Source organism: Pristiophorus japonicus, chromosome 4 (genome assembly GCF_044704955.1).
Source record: "Pristiophorus japonicus isolate sPriJap1 chromosome 4, sPriJap1.hap1, whole genome shotgun sequence".
Taxonomy (NCBI): domain Eukaryota; kingdom Metazoa; phylum Chordata; class Chondrichthyes; family Pristiophoridae; genus Pristiophorus; species Pristiophorus japonicus.
This window is the reverse complement of record NC_091980.1, coordinates 155,382,358-155,394,220: the sequence shown is the minus strand read 5'-3', so window position 1 is coordinate 155,394,220 and position 11,863 is coordinate 155,382,358. Positions and strand designations below refer to the sequence as shown.

General features: G+C 47.6%; 1 protein-coding gene across 2 annotated transcripts in view; it reads right to left on the bottom strand.

Annotated features, from left to right (window-relative positions):
• Positions 1-11,863, bottom strand: part of znf106a (zinc finger protein 106a) — a 114,491-nt gene that overhangs the window by 63,585 nt on the left and 39,043 nt on the right. For both annotated transcript variants that reach the window (XM_070878683.1, XM_070878684.1), the window contains exons 3-4: positions 8,128-8,189; positions 6,745-6,945 (exon numbers count right to left, since the gene is read on the bottom strand). In XM_070878683.1, the coding sequence (XP_070734784.1) occupies positions 6,745-6,945; positions 8,128-8,189 (263 nt within the window). The remainder of the gene's footprint in view (positions 1-6,744; positions 6,946-8,127; positions 8,190-11,863) is intronic.

Sequence of the window (11,863 nt, the reverse complement as noted above, 5' to 3'; positions counted from 1 at the left end):
GATCTCAAACCCCCTCTGTGTTAAAATAATTTTGATCGCTCCTAATTCTCACTTACCTTTCTCTCCCACACCTTTCAACCTGACATGGCCTCTTGTACATCGCTGCCCACCTTCCTGCACCCGACCGCTGGTGGCAGAGTCAGCACTTGCTTAAACCCAGCCCGATGTCTCTTTACTCTCTTGTGGAAAATACTGCAGCCACTATAGGGTCAAGACAGGTCGCATATACGGGACAACCAGTCACAACGGAACGGGGCGCGATAATCACATTATCAAAAGCAAACACGGAGTCAAAGGCCGCCAACCTTCATCTAATCACAGGGCACATAATCAGGTCGAAGAAAATGGGAGATGTCTTGTGACTACCACAAGATGTTCTGGAAGACTGTAGCCTCAGATATGAGTTACCCCATGGGCAGGTTGGGGCATGTAGACTAGGCCTAAGAATTATATAAAAGTAGAGAGAGAAGGCTAGTCAACCAGAGAGAACCTCAGAGCAACACCTCGAGAAGCAGGGACCTCAAGTTAGGAACTTGAAGCAGGACACCACAGTGGAGACTGATCAGCTCTGTTTAAATGGGTAATATAGTACACAAGATGCGAGGCTTGTGTGGTTTGCTTGTCGATATTTCACTATTTGCTATTAAAGTGTTTCATTGGAATAGATGAGACTGCTTTCAATTATTCTCCACACTCAAAGACCTGAACCATAATTGTTATAGTACTGTGGTGAACTATTAGTCAATCTGACACTCACAGCCAAAATATAGCAACACTCTCCTTTAAGCACCTTCTCAAAACCCACCTTTCTGTACAAGCCTTTAGGCACAACTATGATCAAACTTTCATACAATCATAGAAGTTTACAGCACCGAAGGCCTGACAAAGAGCTATCCAGCCTAATCCCACTTTCCAGCTCTCGATCCGTGGCCCTGCAACTTATGGTATTTCGAGTGCACATCCAAGTACTTTTTAAATGTGGTGAGGGTTTCTGCCTTTACCACCCTTTCAGGCAGTGGAGTTCCAGACTCCCACCACCCTCTGGTTGAAACAATTTCTCTTCAAATCCCCTCTAAACCTCCCACCAATTACTTTAAATCTATGCCCCCTGGTTATTGACCCCTCTGCTATTTACAATCTATATTAATGACTTGGATGAAGGGACCGAGTGTAATGGAGCCAAGTTTGCTGATGATACAAAGATGGGTGGGAAAGCAAATTGTGAAGAGGGCACAAAAAATCTGCAAAGGGATATAGACAGGCTAAGTGAATGGGCAAAAATTTGGCAGATGGAGTATAATGTGAGAAAATGTAAGGTTATCCACTTTGGCAGAAATAATAGAAAAGCAAATGATAATTTAAATGGAGAAAAATTGCAAAGTACTGCAGTACAGAGGGACCTGGGGGTCCTTCTGCATGAAACACAAAAAGTTAGTATGCAGGTACAGCAAGTAATCAGGAAGGTAAATGGAATGTTGGCCTTTATTGCAAGGGGGATAGAGTATAAAAGCAGAGAAGTCCTGCTACAACTGGAGTACTGCGTACAGATTTGGTCTCCGTATTTAAGGAAGGATATACTTGCACTGGAGGCTGTTCAGAGAAGGTTCACTAGGTTATTTCGGAGATGAGGGAATTGACTTATGAAGATAGGGTGAGTACGTTGGCAGTTCAGAAGAATGAGAGGTGATCTTATCAAAATATATAAGATAACGAGGGGGCTCGACAAGGTGGATGCAGAGAGGATATTTCCACTCACAAGGGAAACTAAAACTAGGGGACATAGTTTCAGAATAAGGGGCCACCCATTTAAAACTGAGATGAGGAGGAATTTCTTCTCTCAGAGGGTTGTAAATCTATGGAATTCTCTTCCCCAGAGAGCTGTGGAGGCTGGGTCATTGAATATATTTAAGGTGGAGATAGATAGATTTTTGAGTGATAAGGGAGTAAAGGGTTATGGGGAGCGGGCAGGGAAGTGGAGCTGAGTCCATGAATAGATCAGCCATGATCTTATTGAATGGCGGAGCAGGCTCGAGGGGCCAAATGGCCTACTCCTGCTCCTATTTCTTATGTTCTTATGCTAAGGGATATAGGTTCTTTCTATCCTGGCCCCTCATAATTTTATACACCTCAATGAGGTCTCCCTTCAGCCTCCTCTGTTCCAAAGAAAACAACCATAGCCTATCCAAATCTTTCCTCATAGTTAAATTCTCCAGTCCAGGCAACAGCCTCGTAAATCTCCTCTGTACCCTCTCCAGTGCAATCATATCTGTCCTGAAATGTGGTGACCAGAACTGCACGCAGTACTCTAGCTGTGGCCTAACTAGTGTTTTATACAGTTGAAGCATAACCTCCCTGCTCTTACATTCTATGCCTCGGCTAATAAAGGCAAGTATCCCGTATGCCTTCTTAATCACCTTATCTACCTGTCCTGCTACCTTCGGGGATCTGTGGACATGCACTCCAAGGTCCCTTTGTTCCACCTGAGTCATTGATTGATATCTTCCTGCAGTCCGCAGCTTTCTTCTTCATTATCAATCACTCAGCCTATTTCCCCTCAAATCCCCTTTAAACCTCCCCCCAATTATTTTAAATTTATGCCCCCTAGTTGTTGACCTCTCTGCCAAGGGAATGTCCTGGTCTTCACTCCACCGACGAGTCCTGGCCTTCACCTCTTCAGCAATGTCCTGGCCCCACTCAACAGCTGTGGTAACTTTGATCTATTTGACCTCTCTTCCTCCCACAATGTGGACCTCTGACCTTCCCAATGTCTGCCCTCAGGTTTTCTCACCACCTCACCGAAAGGCACGGCTCAGCGCCGAGCTTACGGCTCGCATTCCGCCATAGGCAACTGGTCTCCAGTCATCTTGAACCCCCTTACCACTGGACCAAGACCGTGCTCTGCTAAGCCCGTTTGTAGCCAGTGTGCAACGGCCACCCCACGTTAAAAGCACTCACGCACAAGCATCTTCCGCCCTTCAAATGTTCAGTCACTTAACAACTCATTTTTAGCAAGTCTTCCTCGATTTCGAGGGACTATGATGATGATGATGCTAAGGGAAATAGGCCCTTTCTATTCACTCTATCTAGGCCCCTCATAATTTTATACACCTCAATAAGATCTCCCCTCAGCCTCCGCTGTTCCAAGGAAAACAACCCAGCTATCCAATCTTTCCTCATAGCTAAGATTCTCCACGCCCGGCATCAACCTCGTAAATCTCCTCTGTACCTTCTCCAGTGCAGTCACGCAGTGTGGCAGCCTGGCCCAGCGGCCTGCGAGCACCGTCAGAGTAGGCCGGGGAGGGGAAGGAGCAGCCTGGTGGCGTACCACTCCAGGGAGCAGCACGTGCTGGAGTAGGAGAGCAACAGCAGCGAAGAGGGCGACTGGATTGGACGTCACCAAGATCCAGGTCGCTGATTGGTGCGTGGACAGGTACAGCAGGAGCGGCGAGAGATTGTAGAGGGACGTGATCGGGGCCCAGGAGAGGCGTGAGTTCGGGGACCAGAAGAGGCGTGGGCCCTGGGGCAGCACGGGCCAGCCCACACTGCGATGTGTGTGTGCACTAGGTCCATGCAGCAGAGCAGGTCTCCAGTTGTCTTGGGTAACCCTTGCCACTGGACCAAGACCTAGCTCTGTCAAGCCCGTGTGGTGGCTGCTGTGCCACGATCACCACACGTTAAAAAATCTACGCACAGGCATCTCCCACCCTTCAAGATTTCAGGACCTGGAATATTAGGTCCTTCATTGAAACACCTGTGAATTTTTTTAGCGTGGAAGCAAGTTATCCTCGATTCGAGGGACTGCCTATGATGCTGATGATTCCCTTGCCTTGTTAACCCTCCCCAAATGCATTACCTCACACTTCTCAGGATTGAATTCCATTTGCCACTGTTCTGCCCACCTGACCAGTACATTGATATCTTCCTGCAGTCCGCAGTTTTCTTCTTCATTATCAACCACACAGCCGATTTTAGTATCATCTGCAAACTTCTTAATCATATCCCTTATATTCAAGTCCAGATCATTGATGTATACCACAAAAAGCAAGAGACCCAGCACTGAGCCCTGCGGAACCTCGCTGGAAACATCCTTCCAGTCACACAAACACCCATCAACCATTACCCTTTGCTTCCTGTTTCTGAGCCAGTTTTGGATCCAACTTGCCACTTTGTCCTGGATCCCATGGGCTTTTACTTTTGTGACCAGTCTGCCATGTGGGACCTTATCAAAAGCTTTGCTAAAATCCATATACACTACATCATACGCACTGCCTTCATTGATCCTCCTGGTTACCTCTTCGAAAAACTCAATCAAGTTAGTCAGACACGACCTTCCTTTAACAAATCCATGCTAACTGTCAGTGATTAATCCATGTCTTTCTAAATGAAGATTTATCCTGTCCTTCAGGATTTTTTCCAATAATTTTCCCACCACTGAAGTTAGGTTGACAGGCCTGTAATTACTCGGTCTATCCCTTTCTCCCTTCTTAAACAAAGAACTGTGACATAAGGAATGGATTCCTTATAGAGGACCCCACATTACAACCTGAAGGACCAAACCTTCCTCGCAAACAGTGGACAACCATCAACCGCCTCAGAAGTGGTCACGGTCGATACTGCCACCTTCTCCAGAGGTGGAAGATTAAAGCATCCCCATCCTGTGACTGTGGAGCTCCTAATCAGACCCAGGAGCACATCATTGAGCACTGCCCTCAGTGGGAATTCACAGGCAGCCTACAAAATATCCACGCCATTACACCGGAAGCTTTGGCCTGGATATCCAACTTGGATGTTGACGTTTGATTTGTTTTGCTACCATATGAAAGATGATGACGACTGCCTCATTTAAGTAATAGTCAAAGCTAAAAACTCAACCTCTACCCCTCCTCCGCCTCAGAGTACTCATATGTAGCATTTCCCCATAAAGCACTCAAAGTGCTTTCGGGAAAAAGATCCTCTGTCATTCTTTTCCATTGTAACTGAAATTTCTAATGTCCAAACAAGGGATTGAAACAAAACTGCAAGGCTCAGTCTCTGCCAAAAGCCTGATGCGGTGAGCTTCACTTGGATTGTGGCATCTGAGAATGTGCAGTGCGCTGAATTTCCCAAGGATGCATCAGTACCGTTCAGCCAGCCGGACAGCTGGAATATGTTTCTTTTATAGCTTCTGATCTTCTAAATTATTTGAAGAAAGTTAGAAGACAAATTTCAAAAGATTTCCTTGGGTCAAGTTACATTGAGCATGCTTTCTTAAAACAGGCAGAGTGCGTGAGATTTTTTTTTTAGCTTTCTGAATATACACTTCTTGCAGCTTTTTTTTGCATTCTATCGAGTTCAGAAAGTGAGCACCAATTGATTCAATGACACTGACTCGTGGATTGAAGGTAGGTTCACATCAAGGAAAAAGTTAGGCAATTGTTTAGTTCTGACGTTACTTGGAGCAATAGAGAAATTCAAAAATCTTGCTGCGAGAATTACATCTGGTGCAGTCATATATTTCATATAAAATAAACTGGCTTACCTTTGGCCTGTCTCACTTGAGTCCTTCACAGTATCCAGTACACACAGTCCCCAGGTCACGCTATCGTTGTTACCATTAATGTTACTGGACTAGTAATCCAAAGGCCATGATTAAAATGCCAAAGAACGTGAGTTCAAGTCCCACCGTGGCAGTTTAAGGGACAGTTTAAATTTAAGAGTCCATAAAGCTGTCATGATTATTGTGAAAACCCAACTGGCTCGCTGATGTCCTTTCGGAAAGGAAACCTGCCGACCTCACCTGGTCTGGCCTGTGTGTGACTCCAGTATGGTTGACTTTTAGTTGCCCTCTGAGGTTGCCGAGCAAGCCATTCATTCGTCTTACCACCTTCTGGTAATAAGTGCCAGCATGCAATGCCCACATCTTGGGAATAAAATAAAACTAGATATTGTGGGCAGTAACGGGGCCCTCAAGTTCATATGGGATGCAAAGTCCGCTTAAGGAGCGACTGGTGATGCAGGGCCCAAGAGAATATTCAGTGCAGAACTGAAATTTGTGACAGGCTGACTTTGTAGCATGAATCAATTGAGAGAGATCAGGAGTAAGAACCCCGACTGGTTCCCTGCCCCCTCCTCCTTAGCACAGGAGTGTTGAGACCAACATACAGCACCCACCACTGCTGCACTGCTGGAGATCAGCCAAGGAGCAAACCTGGGCTTTCCATATCAACTGTGTGAACCTGCTGAACCATCGGTGGATCCTGAAGTGATATTTCAAGCGCTGTTTAAAGAAACTCTTCTCATGAGGGTGGGAAGTGGGGCGAGGCTGAGCCTGAGGGAATGGCAGCATTGCTGAATGCATGCCCACAGTCCCTCGTTTTAACTGGCAGGCTCTGTTACATTAGTTATATTTTTGTTATCGCTGCAATCATATCTGCAGGCGAGAGTGGGTCCGCAAGCTTTTATAGTTGAGAATGATATACCACTAGACAAGTCCAACACTGTTCCAACTTACTGACCTCTCAGTAGGACTCAATACAAATGAAACAATACCAAACAAATCAACGAGATTATTTACTGATATCCACTTCGTCAACTGTCCTTTAAATCAACCTGTGGAATCCCACGAAGGTGGGATGGAGGAGCATTTGACAGGCATCAGCAAACTATAACTATAACTCAGCAAGACCCTTTCTCAATTACCAACCCCAGTCCCAGCTATTGCTGCAGCCATTTCCTTTGCCTTTTTGAAGTGATCAGAACACGTACCCTTTTTGTTCTTTGCGCTGCCGTATCAGTTGAACGAGTTCCTTGTCGAAGTATTCCTCCTCTTTGCCATCGCCCTTCCCGTTCTCTTCCCTCTCCTGGGTATCTACCTTCTCCTTGTGGAGCTGGCCAGAGATGTGCTTGGCATAGGCGGAGAGGCCCACCACAGTCACCCTACAGATCCGGCATTCGTGTTTGCAGTCCCTGTCGAGAGAGGAAGACACTGGAGACTGCACCGTACCGACAGGCATTTCAGAGGGGGCTGGAGCAGGGAGCAGGGGTGGGAAGGGAGGTAAGGGAGGTGCAAGGTATCGGGGGAGGAGGGAGGTGCAGGGTATCAGGGGGTGGTTACACCATCCCCGGTTCCTTTAACTTAACATGTATCTTCGATAGCTGCGGCAGGCCATACTTCCACTGCTTTCCCCTGCACCGAGGTCACTGCACTCCCCCGACTGAGAGCAGGAAGAGTGAAAGTCACCCAGGACTCCAAGCACATGCTTAGCAGGCAGTCCAGGCAGATAACGTCAGGTCAGCTGGTGCGAGGCAGCCCCGGCAACAGTTTCTTTATTTAATCGTGTCCCCTGCTAATTTCGACAGCAGGGAGCTGCCACCAATGGTAGGCCTGTAACTGCAACCAGCCCAGTTTAGCAGCATTGCCTGGAATCCTGAGGGGATGGATCTTGTGACAGCTGCCAGGATGTGCTGCGTGAAACACTGCTTTATTTGGATACACCAGAGACCTAATTTTCTCTTGCTGATGTTACACGACACCAAACGCGACAGTTGTTGTGGTGTCAACATCTGCTGCACCCTCTGTTTCCTTCCTTAAAGAAGCTCACTTTAGCTGCCTTAAGGAAAGGTTTTAAAGGGCACCGTACTTGGCATTTCTAACTGATAAGATGGCCGACAGCTCAGGCAACGCAAGCAGGTCCAAACACGTCCATATTTCAACTGGATTATCACTATCTGCCCCCGATCTCTGTATCCCGTTTGCCCCGCATCTCTGTACCAACCCTATACCCTGCCTGTCGCCCCTCTATCTCTGTACCCCCTTTCCCCACTGTATCTCTGCAATCTGGCTGACACTGAACACCAAGTATCTATTAGAGCGTTGCAGTAACTCAGGAGTCCATCTTCCTGCGCTGCCCCTACAGATGGTACCCCTTCCCCTTTTCTACATTATCCAAGGCCTGAGCTGTCCAACCCTGCTCGATGGGTGATCACATTCTAGACAGTATGATCTGGAAAGCCTTCAAACTCTCTGATGGTGCGTCGAGTGCGGACTGGTATTGCTTGAACACAGGCATCCTCTGCTCTAGACACTTAATTTTCAGACACTTGGTGCAAATGGGCTTTACACATGCAGAGAACATTTAAGGCGTTTACCTTCCTTTCAGATTTTCGAGTTCCCGGTGGTGCAGCATGCTCCTCATGTGTTCATCCATTTCCTACAACAAACACACACAACTCATTTCTATCCTTCCTTGGCGAATTGCTCATCAATCATGGACAGTGTCATTTTTGCAAGCAGACAGTTTCTGCACTCCTCTCGATTGCATCTAACCGAACCGAACCCTACCATACCAGGATGATCTGACCTCGACTCCCGGTCAGTGCGGAGTTAAGTAATCGCAGTTGGGGTCACTACAATTGGCATCAGTAATCCCGTGGCTAGGTTAGTGGAAGGGGAAAAAGAGAATCAGCAATACTTCTCGCTTCTGATTACGATCGAGTAACCCTTGGGGGAGGACAGATTGAGATTCAGTTCATATAACCCACACCTCACCACATTGCTTACCCTGCCGACATTCAATGTCTACGCTCCCAAATGAAGAATGGAGCACCTTGGTGGAGGCTGCCCAGCGCCCATTGAACTGCGTCCAGCAGCACAATAACTTTGGGAGAGATGGAGTAAATGTAGCAAAGGGAAACAGAGAGCAGAAAGGGCAAGAACAGCCCCGCCGATCGGCCGCGATGCCTGGTCTGCCCCCAATCGGCCCCAGTGCCGGGCCTCCCCCCCCGATCGATCCCGGTGCTGGGTCTCTATCTCTCCTCTCTCTCTCCTCCCCCTCTCCTCCACTCCCCGCCCCCCCGATCAATCGATCCCGGTGCCGGGTCTCTCTCTCTCTCCTCCCCCTCTCCTCCACTCCCCCCCCCCCAATCGATCGATCCCGGTGCCGGGTCTCTCTCCCCCCCTCCGATCGATCCCGGGTCTCCCCCCTCGATCGGCCCCAGTGCCGGGCCTCCCCCCCCGATCGATCCCGGTGTTGGGTCTCTCTCTCTCCTCTCTCTCTCCTCCCCCTCTCCTCCACTCCCCCCCCCCCCCAATCGATCGATCCCGGTGCTGGGTCTCTCTCCCCCCCCCCCCCCCCCCCGATCGATCCCGGGTCTCCCCCCTCGATCGGCCCCAGTGCCGGGTCTCCCACCCCCCCCAATCGGCCCCAGTTCCGGGTTTCCCCCCCCCCTCTCCCGATCGTTCTCTCATCCACCAGATTTTACTTTTATATTCATTCATATTTAATATTTGTTCTCGACAAGGTCGGCATTTATTGCCCATCCCTGGTTGCCCTTGAGAAGATGGTGGTGGGCCGCCTTCTTGAACTGCTGCAGTCCAATTCTGAATGATCTTTTGGGAATTAATTGGTGCTTCCACGACCCTCGTGACCAGCTGAAAGACAGTGCTTCTGGAAGTGGGCTTCCCAACTAACGGCGGGGCATCACGAAGTAAACACTTACAAAGACCATTCAGCCCATTGAAGCTCATCCACTCTAACACCTATCACAGCATCCAACTGCTTTGTGAGTTATTCCAGAGGCTTCATGCTCACCACTCTAACTGTATTGATTACAGTGTGTGAAGAACTTCCCAACATCACAGCTAGACTTCCCTTTCACTAATTTGACCCCTTGTCCTACTCTTGCAGTTTGGTTTGAAGTGATTTCCCGGATCTACCCTTTCCATACCGTTGATGGTCTCGTATATATCGCTGCAAGACCCCCTCCTCTTCAGGTTTAAAAAACCCAAGCAATTCTATTCTCTTTACATAACCTTGGCTCGAGATTAACAGCCTCGTGGTTCTTGTCTCATAACTACCTTCAGTTGCAATCTGACGAGCCCACTATATAGTTTGATCACAACTTCCTCCGACTTGCACACTAAGGCTTTTGACTTTAAAGTTCAACATCTTATTGCTTTGTTGATTGATGCTCTGTATTGGTTGGACAGGTTGAGCATCCCAGTCTTTCAACTGTTTCCTTAGCCCGTCATGAATACATGTTGTCCATTTTTGATTCCGATGTGCCAAGCTTTATAATAAATGTGCATTAAATTCCATCCACCACTGTTCTGTCCACTAACATAACATAAGAAATAGGAGCAGGAGTAGGTCAGTTGGCCTCTCTAGCCTGCTCCGTCATTCAATAAGATCATGGCCTCAACTCCACTTCCCTGCCCGCTCCCCATAACCCTTGAATCCCCTATTGTTCAAAAATCTGTCTATCTCCACCTTAAATATGTTCAATGACCCAGCCTCCACAGCTCTCTGGGGCAGAGAATTCCAAAAATTCACGACCCTCAGAGAAGAAATTCCTCCTCATCTCCATTTTAAATGGGCGACCCCTCATTCTGAGACTATGCCCCCTAGTTCTAGATTCCCCCACGAGGGGAAGCATCTTCTCTGCATCTACCCTGTTGATCCCCCTCAGAATCATATATGTTACAATAAGATCACCTCTCATTCTTCTAAACTCCAATGAGTATAGGCCCAACCTGCTCAACCGTTCATGAAACAACCCCTTCATCTCAGGAATCAACCTCGTGAACCTTCTCTGAACTGCCTCCAATGCAAGTATATCCCTCCTTAAATAAGGAGACCAAAACTGTACACAGTACTCCAGGTGTGGCCTCATCAATATCCAGTACAGTTGTAGCAGGACTTCTCTGCTTTTATACTCTATCCCCCTTGCAATAAATACCAACATTCCATTTGCCTTCCTGATCACTTGCTGTACCTGCATAATAAATTTTTGTCCTTCATGTACAAGGACCCCCAGATCCCACTGTGCTGCATTTTGTAATTGCTCCCCATTTAAATAATAATTTGCATTTTTATTTTTCCTACCCAAGTGGATAACCTCACATTTTCCCACATTATACTCCATCTGCCAAATTTTTACCCACTCACTTAGCCTGTCTATATCCCTTTGCAGATTCTTTGCGTCCTCCTCACAACTTGCTTTGTATCATCAGCAAATTTGACTACATTACACTCGGTCCCTTCATCCAAGTTATTAATTTGGACTGTAAATAGTTGAGGCCCCAGCACTGATCCCTGTGGCACCCCAGTAATTACCGTTTGCCAACTGGAAGATGACCCATTTATCCCGACTCTCTGTTTTCGGGAGCTGCCTCCCGAGTCCATTTGACCCTCCAGGCTGGGAATCATTCACCAATGTCTGAATCCAAGGCATTGAAGTAAACTAGGAGCAGTAATGGTTCTAACACTGAGCCGCGGGGAGCGACTCAATCGCCCCCCCCCCCCCTTTCAGATTGGACTTCTCCATAAAGTACCCCTTGATTCCTACCCTATAGCCAAACTCTGTTTTATCCATACTGCGATGTACCCTGAATCTCCAGGAGGTAGATCCATCAGGGGATATGGAAGGAGATGACAACAGATCTTAGGGCTCAATTTTCCCCAGTGATTTGCGCTGGTTTTTTTTGGAGCAGGCTGCTCTTTTTGGCCCAGTTGAAAACCACAGTTTCCCCAATCAATTTGCACCAGTGTAACTCAGTTAGTTACGATTTTTTACGTCAGTTTTTTTCCAGCCAAAGGAGGCATAACCAGCCAACTACACCACTTCTGGTCATTTAGGGAAGTTTGGCTGAGAGTTACTCCAGTTGTGCTTAGGCCGGTGTATGTGGCCTCTCCAGAAAAACCTTCCGGAGAGTTAAGGAAATCAGCACAGGTAAGGAAATCGCCGCAGGTAAGAAAATCGCGCAGGTAAGGAAATCGGCGCAGGTAAGGAAAGCGACACAGCAGATGCCTGGATACACTGAAAGAATCGAAAAACACATAGCAGCAACTTACCTCCAACCCCCCCGCATTCTCGGTCCCCGGTT